At 38.3% G+C, this 14,065-nt stretch overlaps 1 protein-coding gene and 2 long non-coding RNA genes across 6 annotated transcripts in view; 2 read left to right on the top strand and 1 right to left on the bottom strand.

Moving 5' to 3' along the window:
- The window catches only part of LOC116039842, a 194,609-nt gene extending 188,210 nt beyond the window's left edge, over window positions 1–6,399 (top strand). Inside the window, exon 5 of the long non-coding RNA XR_004102521.1 lies at window positions 6,277–6,399. This is a non-coding gene — a long non-coding RNA (uncharacterized LOC116039842). The remainder of the gene's footprint in view (window positions 1–6,276) is intronic.
- tfec (transcription factor EC) overlaps window positions 1–13,030 on the bottom strand; it is a 49,608-nt gene extending 36,578 nt beyond the window's left edge. For all 4 annotated transcript variants that reach the window (XM_031284916.2, XM_031284917.2, XM_035996341.1 and 1 more), the window contains exons 1-2: window positions 12,858–13,030; window positions 4,300–4,543 (exon numbers count right to left, since the gene is read on the bottom strand). In XM_031284916.2, coding sequence (XP_031140776.1) covers window positions 4,300–4,521 — 222 coding nt within the window. In that variant the 5' untranslated portion in view covers window positions 4,522–4,543; window positions 12,858–13,030. The remainder of the gene's footprint in view (window positions 1–4,299; window positions 4,544–12,857) is intronic.
- On the top strand, window positions 11,553–13,494 carry LOC116039844. The gene is made up of 2 exons (XR_004102523.2): window positions 11,553–11,986; window positions 13,076–13,494. It is a non-coding gene; the product is annotated as an uncharacterized LOC116039844 (long non-coding RNA).
- The last annotated feature ends 571 nt before the right edge of the window (window positions 13,495–14,065 follow it).

The raw sequence follows: 14,065 nt of genomic DNA, 5'->3' as shown, positions 1-14,065 counted from the left end.
TTGCATTCCATTCGCTCTCTCCCTCTCTCAAACACATAAACACGCGGGCGCTACGGCCATCTCTGACCTTCTCTCTACTGAAAACTGTGCTACTATAATGCAAAAAAAAATGTGGTTTGTGGGTCAGGTTGGGTTTGCGTGGTTGATTAACAGTTCGGATCGGCTCACACACACTAGCCGAGCAGACGCAGACGCTGTTGCGTTACACGTTGAGCCTCTTTTGCTCCCAGAATGCCAGAAATCTTATGAAATCACACACTGAGGTGACGTGTGCTTGGTTCTGTGATATTAAACAAATCTGGCATAACGGCAGATCTTGCCTAATTTCTGTGTGAAAGGTGCTAGTGTTTCCTTTATGCATGTTAATGACAGTTCCGTGCGAAACAACTTTAAAAAAAGCCTCCTTAATTAGCTTTCTAACTACAGTACATTACATTTGAGCTTTTATAGGGGTGAATTAAAAAATCAAGTGACTGTTGTCCTTTTAGGGATACCTTTTTCAGGTCAAATAGAAAACACAATTTAAGTCTGAGGCTTCATTTGATTAGCTAATTTCATTTAAAGTAGGCCTCTGCTGTGTAAATCAGACTGCTAGTTGAGCATGCAGAGCAGATCTAAAACAGGTTTAGTGCAGTCAACCTGTAATAATTAAAAAAAAAAAGTCCTAAACTATTAGCTGGTAGTTAACAATAAGCATTTTTTTAAGACTGATCTAATTAGCCAATATACATCAATCTAACTACTCACTCTTTGCCAACTGTGTGATCTAACGATAGCTACTGTGCTGGAAATGGATTGTAAGTGGATCCAGGCGACACAGTATATCTAAAAAGTAAAATTGCATTATTCCATTTTTTGTAATTTATTATACAGTTCTTAGTTATGAAGTTATGGTTAACATGCCTACATTTTTTTAGAGTTGTTTTAGAGTTTTATGTTGGGAGACGTGAACAACACATGACGATGAACTGAACCTGAGCCTTGCTGAACTGAGACACTGAATATGGAATGACTCGTAATTGTGTGATAGCATGTGTGTTTTCCATTGACTTATTTAATGTTTCCAGCACATTGTTCCATCAATCTGAATCATTACACGGGACTGTCTGTCTCTATCCCTCCATTCATTCATCCGTGCAGTCCATCGGGCAAACAGCAGTCCAGCCAGCCCAGGCGCTCAGCCAATCCAGATGGGTGGTCCAAACCAATCACTGCTGCTCTCCCAAGCTTTGGCCTGCTAGTGTCCCTGCTGCCCTGACACCTTCCTCTTTTTCTGTGTGCTCTCTCCGTGTCTCACGCATTCCGCTCGTTTCATGTCTAGGTTCTGTTGTGAGATTGAACTGAGTGTGTTAGTACAGACAGAATGACAGTGGTAAACAAACCACTGCATTTGTCTTTGATTGCCACAGTGTGTACAAGCAGAGCAGGCTGAATTTGTGGACATTTTCGCATGGCTTCATTCGCCACCCAACAACACACTAAAGCTATGCTTGTCTCTCTCCACTGTGACTCACAGGCTCTGCCATGGATATTAGACAAACAAACCTTGAGTTGTAGTATTACTCGCAATGCTGTATATGATAACAGTTTAAGAAAACACCAGATTTGAAACGTACTGCTGTCCTAACACCACACTGTTTATGTGATTTCATATAGTAGACTCAGAATAGTGTATAACAAGCAATTTGTATCATACATAACCCACAAAATGTAGAACTGCAATTTTGCTGTTAACCTCCTGAAAAGCAGACTTCCATATATTGAAACACTTGGAACCAAATAACTGGTTTTCAAGCAGTGTCATCAGTCTTCTGTGGAAAATGCATCATGTTATTATGCCTATAGTGTTTCAGGAAATAAATAATTTCCTGAAATAAATAAATCTTGTTTCAGGGTCCTGTGTGGACGATTAATGATACTTATTAAATCCTGTATAAATTCAGGATTGTAATCTTGTTTGGTATGAGGTAAGTTTTGCCTGCAGTCACCTTTTGCACAGTTTTTGCACATCTGTCATATATTAAGAATCTGGTATGCTGTATTTTGAGCAGGATTTTCATAAATGCTGACATTACTAATATATAATCCAGAATAAGGGGGCTTCTGTGGTTTGAATCTGGGCTGCTGATTGATGTTTTGGGACACTAGCAGTTCATTTCTCACTACCTGTAGGGCTAGCTGTGTATAATCAGTTTTTAAAATGCAAATGTTGCATACAAATGTATCTTTTAAACTGATTTAAAAGTTGTTTCATGTCTTAATACTGATAATGTCCACAATTAACCTATCATTGCATTGTTGCAGCATGTTTTATATCCCCCTGCTGCGCGCAACAGATTTTTTTTTTAAAAATGACATCATGGAGGCAATCATGTTGAGGCAACCTCTCTTCCTTAGGTATTGAAGAAGGCAGCCTGTACCTTGAGGCCAGTATCGCCTCACATGCATCCACACATGCATTTGCGAAGGCACATAAACACACACATGACATACAAGACCAACTTTAGCACATGAAAGGCCTCCTACAGAAGACAGAAAACATACTGCAACAATGCTTTGAAGTACTGTACATCAGTCATCCATCTAATGTAGGGATGTTTTCTGTTCCTCCTCCTCTGATAGTCTGATTCATATCTCTCTTCCAGGAATTCCCTTTCTAAAGCCTAACAGACACTACTGCCGATCTGCTAGTCATTTGGCTCCTTTCACAATAAACTCCAATGTATTCCAAACATCCAAAATTCAGTCGCACTTTTGCATCAAAGCAAAGCAGGAAAATAGATCAGATTTTTTAAAGTCCCAGATGAGGTCTGCAATCTTTGTGCAATCAAAAAAGAAATGCACATATATGCAAGAGCACATAGATACACATGCATTGAATGGCATACAGTAATTGCAGTGGCCAGTTATGGCTCAGTGATCTGTCAGCATATTGTGTGGGGTTTTCAGTTGCCTGGACAATGGTGCTACAATCCCCAGAGACTGAATTCCAAAGAAATACCCCCTAAAACACAGAGTTCATTCAAATGGTTCCCGTCGTGTGTGAACAACAGCAATATAGTTACAATCAGGCTGGTATGTATCAGACTATCAGTGGCAGATAGTTACATACGTGCTATAAACACACAAAGCAAAGCACAAAAGCAGCATTTGAGCAGACTAATATCCAAAAAAATAGCAAGCCTTACAGTGATCATCACTGTAACAGCCCTGTTTCATTAACCTTTTTATTCAAAGGCCTCTAAACGACAGTGATGAGTAACAATGTGTCATTGATGTTCTTCATAGGCAGGAGGCCCGCTGTGTTTACAACCTGGTTGGGTTTCATATATATAAGAGCTGATACATTTGATTAACTTTTTTTTTTAACTGACAGTTTAGTGATTATATACCTGTGGTGAAAAGTGGGCCATATAGGAGAAGTGTGTGGATAGGAAAAACTCACATTGATGGTGGATCTCTTTTAAACTGTTTACAGTTGTTTACATTGTGATCCCAGTTCTTTGTCTGGGTACCATATAAATGCAATGTAATGTAAAGAGATTGCGAGAACAAAGGAAGAGCAATACACATAAAGAACAAAGCCACAGTGAATACATAGCAGCTATTTGGAGACCAGTTGATGAATAGAGAAGATAGGGGTACATGCTGATCATAATATTATAACAGTGGAAGTGGATCATTATACAGTGCTTTTTTGATCATTGGGTTTTAACACATTAATATGAATACAAAAGATGTGAATAAAACACAAATGCAAATGTGTCTTATATACATGATATAAGTGTCTGACATGTGTCTTTCAATTTATCCAATGTTCCATGCTAGCCACATGGCCAATGTTTTGGTCAAGAGTGACATATATCAACAACTCTTGGCTCCCTCAAGATAAACCATTTTTCTTAACTTTCATCTTGTGCTATCATCACGTCCAAATTCAAATTTTTGTGTCAACTTTGGTTTAGTTGGTTTATGACCAAATACCTGCAAAACTGATGACATTATCATCAGTACAACCTCAGCTGTACTTTCTGTTTAGTGCTAATTAGCAAATGATAGCATGCTAACACGCTAAACTGAAGATGTTCACCACGGTAAACATTACATGTTAACGTTGTCATTCTGAGCCTGTTAGCATGCTGACATTAGCATTTAGCTGAAATAACTTCTGTACATAAGTACAGCCTCACCAAGCTGCTAGCGTGGTTATAGACTGTCTTATTGATACATAATTGAGTCACGAATACTTTGATTCTTATTTATACAGTGTTACCATAATATTCTGTGGTGGCTACCTACCTTCCATGTGTTTTGGGATTGGCACCAAACAGGGATTTGTGCTCTGGTGTAGGCTCCATCATAAGGATGCTGAGAGAGAGAATGGTGAACAGTACAGCTGGGCCGAGGGGGGCAGAACTGAGGCCAGCTGTATGGATGTGGTCCAGACTCATAAAAACCCTGTCCGTGATCTCTCTGACTAATCTCCCACTGGTTGTCTGGGCCGGAGCACGACTGGAACATTTCTAACAACCCGGAAGTGGATCTAAGTGACAACAAAAAAACAAAGGAAATTAACAATTAGTCAGTACATTAACAAATTATGTAATGGAATTATTATATTGTCCTTATTAACTTTAAAATGTATAAATATAATTCAAATATATTATTGAATTTCTCAGTGAATACGTTGAGGAAAGGGTAGAAGGGAGATGGACTAGTAGATGTGGTTGCATGCGTGCATTTGCATGTGTTTATCATCAGTAATAAAAAGAAATTGTGTTCCACCAGTTACTTTAGACTTGTCTGTTGCCAGACCTTCCTCCACAGCACAGCAGAGAAGGGTCTGGCGAGTCTACACAGCATTACGAGATGGGAGAAAAACTGGTGCTCTGGTTTATTTTCTTTAAACCAATCACAATCGTCTTGGGCTGCGCTAAGCGACGTACGGAGCAACGGCGCCTCTGCAAAATAGCCTCGGGAAGGAACTTGTTTTGGTGGAACAGGTGTACGTTCAAAGGTTCAGAACAGAACAGGTTCAACAGAAAACTCAGATTGGACAGATAGTCTAGCTAGCTGTCTCGATTTACCTTGCAGAGATCTGAGAAAAGGTTAACCATAGTCTTCATAATCGACCAGAGTTTAAAATGTTAACACAAACATATCAGATATCCGGCCTGAAATGAGTGCAATCCGGCGGAATTTTCATCAGCAGCGGAGCAATCCCGGAAGTGGAACGTCGTGGATATAGACTACTTTAGACAGCTGTACATTAGAGCTGATTACAATGGTTACCATAGTGGTACTCATTGCTAATCTTGAAAGCTGGACAGTATCTTCTAAAAATATTAAAGGAACATTTTCAGCTACATTAGCACATATTAGTCACAGGGTTGGATGTCTGTCATGTATGTTCTCTGTAGCCTTATATAGCAGAATATTTTACTTGCCTTCAACTGATGTATATAACCAAAAAAGTACAGTAACTATGTGTACTTTGCTTTAGCATCTTTTTTTTTAACTTCCTGGGAGCCTTAATGTCTGCTATCAGATCTGAGCACTTTATTTTTTAATAGAAGAATTTTCCTTCCAGCTATTTCAGTGTTCTGGAAATTATCCACTTTCCTTTCTCTCAAATCTATTCAGTCCAGTGACATTAGTATCTTGCTGGAGTTTATTTGTGAAGTGAGTAAATGACCCCTCATTGGATTTAATTATGTACAATTTTAATATTTCCATCATGAAGTGAATGGATGGCCAAAGTTGATTGTTGTGTGGCTGAAGTAACAACAGGCAGCATGCCCCAGATCAAAGCATCTTGGAGGCTGTGACTTAACCAGAATCAGTTGATATATACTTAAAAGCCAATTTGATTGGAAAAACATTGCTGCCAACCATCCTTTTATATGAATTGTTAATGATATAACCCATTCAGCTAAAAAGGTATTTTCTTGGAATACATTTATAGATGTATTACAGTGGTAGTGCCAGTTTTGTTGTGACATGAATATCATGTCACTGAATACAATCATGGGCAAAAGATGCTCAAGTCTGAGATAAGGAGAAATAAAAATGGAAAATAGGCAGTACAGATATAACGTTTTTATTGCATGCATCACATGCATTGCTTTGCTCTGTGCTTTTAATTAACTCAATAAATTCAGACCTTCTTTCAGTTCTTTTTCAAGCCAACGAAAGACGCATGAAAAGTTCTAGCATTGAGCATCACTGGTGCCATAATACAAAATAAAAACATTCCACTTAATTTCTTTGTTGAAGGCTGAAATGAAGGTGACGAGCCACAGCTGGAACACACTGGAAAAACGTACCCAGAAATGGTTACGATGGGGGAGAAATCCTCAATAGCCGATGGCCCCAGGGGGAGCCAAGGGTGCAAGTATGAAGTAAGTAAGTACTTTATATCTAAATTACAATGTTTGAGCGCAAATTAGCTGTCACTGCCACAGGAGTACTAATGGAGAATACATGTAAAATAGGAGATTCATACATTTGCTACAATGCAGAACTGATTGAACACAAAGAGAATGTGTGTGATTATAATGTCGGAGTCTAGATTGTCTTCTTTCTCCTTCTCTCTCCTTATGTGGGAGGTTAATTGGCAAGGCATATGGCTGCCTGGCTGTCCAAGCATGGTGCAAACAGTGCTTAATTGCCTTTTATTCTGTCGCCAACATTGCAGAATACCTTTGCTGCAGAATTCGGCAGGCAGTTCGAGACACTGTGTAAAAATGCATAGATGATGTGGCCATGAGAAAACAGGTTTTTGTAAATGTAGAGATAGGGTTTTGTAGCTGCATTCCTCCAAGAATGCTCATTTGGAACAAGTGGTTTGTCTGTGTGGGATTAGCCCAAGTCTTTGTCTGTGGTTTGTGAGCTTCTCTGTTAGCCCATGAGCAAGGCATCTTTCTCAAATAACAATGAACTGGCCTAACACACGAAGAGTGTTTTATAGGTAATGCCCCTCAACTAGGCTTTTGTCACCCAACTACTCCTGCTCTAATGCTAACCCATAAAGTGTGTATTTAGCGCAAATGGCTCAGGGTCAGAGATGTAATATATACCTGCAGAAGACCACTTCATTGACGTATTTGTTATTGCTTGACTAATACCCTGTAAAAACATTTCCCAACCTGGGTTTAAGATCTGTGTGAGCTTTGGTATGAACATTGAACAAATGTTTTTTTTATAATAACTTTAGGTTAAACCACTCACTCGTCATCATTCATCATCTCCAGTGTAAAACATTGCAGTTTCCCTTGAGTTGACAGTGACAGCCACACACGTACAGTATATACCTATAACCACCTGTTAACTGCAGATCTCACATTGAACCTGTGTTCATTGTTTCACATCATACACACAGTGTTATAAGAGAGGGATAATATAATGCACTGTTGGTAGCATTGGAAGAGGCAGCTGCTTTCCAAATTCCATTCAGTGAATTCAAATCCTTCAAACTCAAGTGAAACAATGTTCTATATATATAACATAATATCTTGGTGGCATTTGAAATTGCGCCTCATAGATAATCTCATTACCTTAGAAAGAGACTTTTTAGGACATAACTAATGATTCTAGATCAAGGCCTACACCTTGTTTAGTGTAAATCCCAACCAGGAAGCTTGCCTTCAGAGTGTCAGGTGTCCTCTCCTCCACCCTAATTAGCTTATCTCAGCTAACGTGGCTCACTGTTGATTTGAATGGCCATGTAACGCTACAAACAGTATGACCGTGATGTGCTGAATTCATGATACCACCACCTTATTATTCCCTGGTTGTTCAACAAGTGGTACTCCTATTTGAGCCTGTTTGACTGAGAACTGAGATCTGACAGTAGACCTAAAGGCCTCCTGCTGCTCTGAAGATATACAAAGCCTTGGAGCTGCTGTGCTGCTCACACTTCTTTACATCTGGCTGCAGGCCTGTTTCACAGTCTCTGTTATCAGATTTATTCATTTTTCATCAGTGACAAAACTCTATCTAGATTGGTGACATAGTAAAAAAAAAAACATCTATCTGTTGGGTACAATGTGGGAACTAGCTGACAGCTGCCCAATTCACCGCAAGCCCAAAACTGGGGACAAGCAGTACTTTCCAACAACATTAAAACAGTAGTCATGAATTTTCTAAGCCACGTTCTTTGAGTGTTAATCAGGAAGTGAAATGTAGAAAGAGTTCCTGGGCTGGTAAAGTTTTTTCAGTATTTGTGCATCCCTGGGACATCTGTCCCTCCTCAGCAGATGTTTTAGCAGCTACGGTCAGCAAAAATGCTGTGGCTGTCCAACATTCAGTATGATCTTATACACATCCTCTAATGTTGTGTAGCACTATTTGCTTTAATAAATCTTTTGAACTTTATTTAATTTATTGCTCAAACCTAATTTTGTTGGATTTTTGCAGCAATTATTGTCCACGGCATTAGTTTAAACGCTGTTATCATGGAAACATTTTCACTTTATGTTGCGTCTTTTTTTTTTAGGATTAACCGACTTTTTAATGCTTTTTATCACATCCAATAATACTTAAAGGAAATTCCTTTAAATTTGCATCTCTATTACTATCTACCTATATATCTATTTATCTATTTATCTATCTATCTATCTATCTATCTATCTATCTATCTATCTGTTTATCTGTCTATCTGTCTATCTATCTAACTATCTATCTATCTATCTAACTATCTATCTATCTATCTGTCTATCTGTCTGTCTGTCTGTCTGTCTGTCTCTCTGTCTGTCTGTCTGCACACTTACTCAAATCCTAAACCACCCACGTGGAGACAGGAAGTTTGGAGTATCATTGCTGAGGATTTTATGAGTGTCTGTGTCACAGATGACTAAATACACACACACACACACACACACACACACACACACACACACACAAACACCCACCCACCACCGTCTGCCTCATTAAAACCTTTCCCATAGATGTACTACTTTGTACAGCTCTCCACTCATCATCACCTCCAATCCGCTCAACCCTTGCCTCCCTTTGAGCTCCACTATTTATTTTCATCAAGGCCTCTCTCTCTACCTCTCTTTCTCTCTCACTCTCCCTCTCATCCACAGTGGGCTTTGTTGCTGGGCTGTCATGTATTGAAGCACCTATTTATTTGCTTTTTTCAGCGCTAATTCTCTATTATTGTCCCTCCCGGCGTCCCATTGTGTCGGGAACAAGGCCGCCGCGAGAGTTTTGTTCCCTGTGCTCAAGATATGAGTCAGCGAGCCACGATAATGATGAAGAGCTCAGACACACAGGAGATCCAGCCTCTATCACTGATCACACCGGCAAAGTCTTCTTACCATACACTCCCTCACACAAGGTCATTATTACAGAGTGTATTCAGTTTGTGTAAAGAGCTTAGGGTCACCATTAAGGGTTGATTTAAACCTGTGTGGTTTAGCTGTGTTTGTTCTTATTCCAATCACTTAAATATGGTTTTGATATGAACTAACTTGTTGGAGAAGCCATGCAAAATGTGTATGGACATTTTTTTTCTTCATATTTTAATATATCACTTTAGTTTAACTCATTATTTTAGTTCCATTAAAGCATTATAAGCTGCACTGAAGAGGTCCAGGGATATTGATAGGATACCCATAATGCATTAACAACAGTGCATATTCAGACACTTGACACTCAAGCTTACCTCTCAACTGCCTCTGCACAACTGTAACTGCATTAGACTAAGAGAATTAGAATTAGAGAATTAACTGAATTAAAACTCATAACTTACATTAGCCCTATTTCCATCTGAGTGTGCCTCTCTGGTATATCATATTACAGCAGGTAATCTCGTATATTAGATGATCTTTGAGGCCGAAACTGAATTTTGAACGGGACTGCTTGTGAGTCGCTGGGGATAAGACAGGCAGGTACAGTATGTCTGGGAAAAAGCCACACAGTTTACAAGCCCTACAAACTAGAGGAGAGTCAAAACAAATGTTAAGACCTACATGTGGCTATATTCTAAGTATGCCTATAAAACAGACTGGTTTATGATCATGTGTATGATCAACTTTTATTTCCTCACTAAATATGAAACTTCCATGTTAATTCTTAACATTTTATAGTCTAGTATAGTATAGTATAGTTTATTAAGTCTCCATGAAGTCTACCGGTACAAGCAAGTATGACATTCTACAGAGTAACGTATTGCTTTTATATGACATTTACAATATTCTATAACAGATATTATCTGTACTAACAATACAAATATTTGGTCATTTTCTTCACCATGAACAAGCTTGCTGCATTACATATAATTTAAAATGTGAGTATCCTGAACTGTAAGATACAGGTCTACATGATGATACATATACCTCTCACCTGTCACATAAATGTGCTGACTGCTAAAATTGCAAGCATGACTAAAGCTGATGTCTTTAAGTCCTATTGCATTGTGGGTACCCATTCTGTACAAACGTAGGAAGGCGGAGGAGAGGGGACCTTTAATATGCTTATATACAATGTAATTAGGCCTAAACTTTGGAACAAACACATGCAGCAGGCATGTGCATTGTCAAACATAATTGTCTTCTATCCTATATATGTGTCTTCACATCACAAGTCAATCAGATCCATTTTGTGACTTCAAAGAGTGGTTTCAGGAAGAGGCTGTAGACCGTGGATGAACATTCACTTTTGCTTTTCATCGGTCAAGGGTGTGCGCCACCGCTGAGAGGAGGTTACCACAGTCTCACTTTGAAGTCAGCCCTCAGAGCAGACTGTGTTGACGTTCTTCCAGCACATTACTCCCTCCAGCCCACCTCTTCTTCCACACATCTCTCCATCACACCGTTTACCTTAATATACTGATACGACTAATAATAGTTAACATGGTTGACATTATTATTACTATTAATTTAATCAGAAGCCCAGTTAATTAAGCCTAAACAATAATGGACAGGGCATTATTAAGGAAATGCACTTCTGTGGAAATGTAAATGAAATCCAAATCGTCATTTCCAGATTGACCACAAGATGGTGGTGTATGCATCCATTCAACATCTCAAAAAAAAAAGACATTGCTCATACATACTCTCTTGAAACTTCAACTTACACCTCTGCAGACTGAAATTAAAATAAAAAAATAAATAATAATAAAGTCCTCAAACATTTCAGAAGGCGCGTGTGTCATAAACTCTGTTTCTATATGACATTGCAGACAAGTCATGACTCACCAATTGCAAAACTCTTGGAGTACCCTGTGCATAAATTGAAATGTCAAAGTAACACTGCACACTTCCATTCTGCTGCACACTACTCCAAGTTTGCACCCCATCCTCTAAACATACTCCAGCTATGTGGCACTGCACACATCCATCTCTGCTATTACACACTACACAGCTACACACTACTGACACAACTTCTTTCACCTGGGCTCATCTTTGATAAAAAATAAAATAAAATAAAACATAAAAAATTACAAAGCACTGAAATCTGTGTTTGAAGTTGTTATAAACCTTTAAAGTCCTTTATCCCCAAATTAATCAGATGCAATAATTTATCTAATACTGGATTATGTGTAACAGACATTTTTTCAACATTCTTTTAGAAAAACTTAGTCATGTTGGTTGTGACTCATCGTCCTATGAGGCCTTTACACACGTCCACCCTCTTTGCCATATAGCTCAATCCGCCCACACATTTTTTTTTACCCCTCCCTAGCCCCGAACCGGCACACGCAAAGGTCTGAAAACAACATTCCCGTGATGCAAGATTAGAGAAGTTCTCAGGGTTTTTTCTTTATATATTGTAAACAATATCAGGTGATAAAAAAGAGGAAGTACCCCATGAGGAACTTTAAAGATTTTCCCGCTGTGTCATTCTGATCTTTCAAAGCTGCACTCAGACAATCATTCAACATGCCCGCGCTAGGACAACAACATGTCAAAGTGATGCCAGGAATCTAACGCTGCAATGGGACTTTTACAAAGGCAGTTTCATGAAATAATTGAGAGGAGTAAATGTCTATTGAATGTTTGTTTTTTACAGTGAAGGAAAGTAACTAAATACATTTACTCTGCAACTGTACTTAAGTACAATGTTTAGTTACTTTCATTTCACTTGAGTATTTTCCATTTTCTGCTACTTTTTCTTCTACTCCACCACATTTCAGAGGGAAATATTGTACTTTTTACTCCACTACATGTATTTGATACCTTTAGTAACTTTGCAGATTCAGATTAATAATACAAACTACAATCAACAAATAAATGATGTTGTACTATTATGGATAAAGATTAGGTGATCAATTAGATTATTGTATTAATATTATTATTATTATTATTATTATTATTATTATACAATCAGATTATTGATCCCAAGGGAAAATTCACAAGCTGCCCAACAGCATATATATGATTATATATTATATATTATATATATTATATTATATATATATATTATTCTAAAACATAAACATTCACTGCAATCTCCAAAAAACAAACAAATCTAATCTAAACCTAGTATGGGTTTACATAGAACTTTATTTGGCAACGATTTCTAGATGAGCATGCAATTTCTCTGCAATTCTCTGCAATTAATAATTCACAAATCATGCCCAATCTTAATATCTATATATCTATGAATAGGAAATATACTGTATGGATTTAAGAGCCAAAAATGTGTTCCTGATATCCAATAACATTCCAACTTGCCACTAAAGAACTTCCTGTTAAACAGGATGTTGCTTGTGGAGAAGTGAAGGTTTCTATCTCCATCACTATAAATAAATATCAGCAAAGGCAGCTTTTAAAAAGCACACCGCACACTTTAAATTGCAGGACAATATTATTTGCATTCGGAAAAGAATGGAATCTCAAATTAATTACCTTTTTAATTTGAAGTTATGGAAGACAGGTCCCCTTGGTATACTGTATGTCTGCTTATCTACTATCTGCTTATCTTATCTAAGTCCACCTTCAGATTATCCAAATTAACTTGCTTGTTGGTCTACCTCCTATTGATGTTTAAACATTCCTGGAAGCATGGACTAGTGAAAGGGCCCCAGATTTAAACAAAATTGCATTTCCTCTTTTCTAGCACCCAGGAGCTGAGTGCAAAGGGAAGCTTTTACGTCAACTGCCCCATTTCGGAGACAGAAATAGTCACAGATTCAGGCAAGTCATCATGTTACATAATCACGGTCGCTCATAAATGAATTAAATAACGTTAAAAAAAAACAAAAAACAAGTTACACAAAAAAAAGCTTTAGTCTAACAATGCTGTCTGATATATCTTTTTCTGAGATTTTTCTGGAAATTCTCAACCAAATCATGGTACTTACCTGGTAAATTACAGCAGATACCTCAGCTGATAATGCAACATACACACAAAATCATCTATTGTTGTCAAGGTCGATACTAAAAATAAAGGCTTGACTTTCAAGTGTTGAAAATGCTGTTCATCTCATATTCTTGAGACAGTTTGTCCATAACTGATTAGCGCTGCTCGACTTTTACAACAAAACACACAAGTGTTTTCGGTCAGCTTTATGGAACGGTGACATTTCAATCCAGAGGAAAAGGGCTCCAATATTGCATTCACGGTCACACTGTAATCTGCATAATGACAATGATGAACAACCCATCAGGGACGATTTGAGAGAAAAAGCCTCCATATTCCCCCTTCAGATGCATGTTGATTGTGTTTATTCATGGCAGTTAGGTTGATGAGGGAGCAATATGGAGGAGGTTGGATGGACACTTGTTACGCGTTACCGTTAAAATAGCAGACATCTCTTGACGAAGAACAAACAGCAAAGGCAGACTGAAATCAAGGCGGCTGTGAAAGCTCTCAGGAATGCAAATTCAAAAGCACTTCATTACTTTCTTTTTCCCTGCAATCTTGTGTCTGAGAGACTGAACTAAGTGGTTAATCAAGCCAAAACCCAAACCGTGTCTGAGGGGCCAGAGAGGAGACACCTCTGCTCACAGACAAGGCCATGGCTGTGTGTTCACCATGTATGGAAGTGCATGTGAAAATACACAATAGAGTGTGTGGTTTGGATCCTATGGTGGCCGACAGGGGCAAACGCCCT

This window comes from Sander lucioperca, chromosome 20 (genome assembly GCF_008315115.2).
Source record: "Sander lucioperca isolate FBNREF2018 chromosome 20, SLUC_FBN_1.2, whole genome shotgun sequence".
Taxonomy (NCBI): Eukaryota; Metazoa; Chordata; class Actinopteri; order Perciformes; family Percidae; genus Sander; species Sander lucioperca.
The sequence above is the reverse complement of the archived record's forward strand: the minus strand, read 5'-3'. Positions and strand labels throughout refer to the sequence as shown.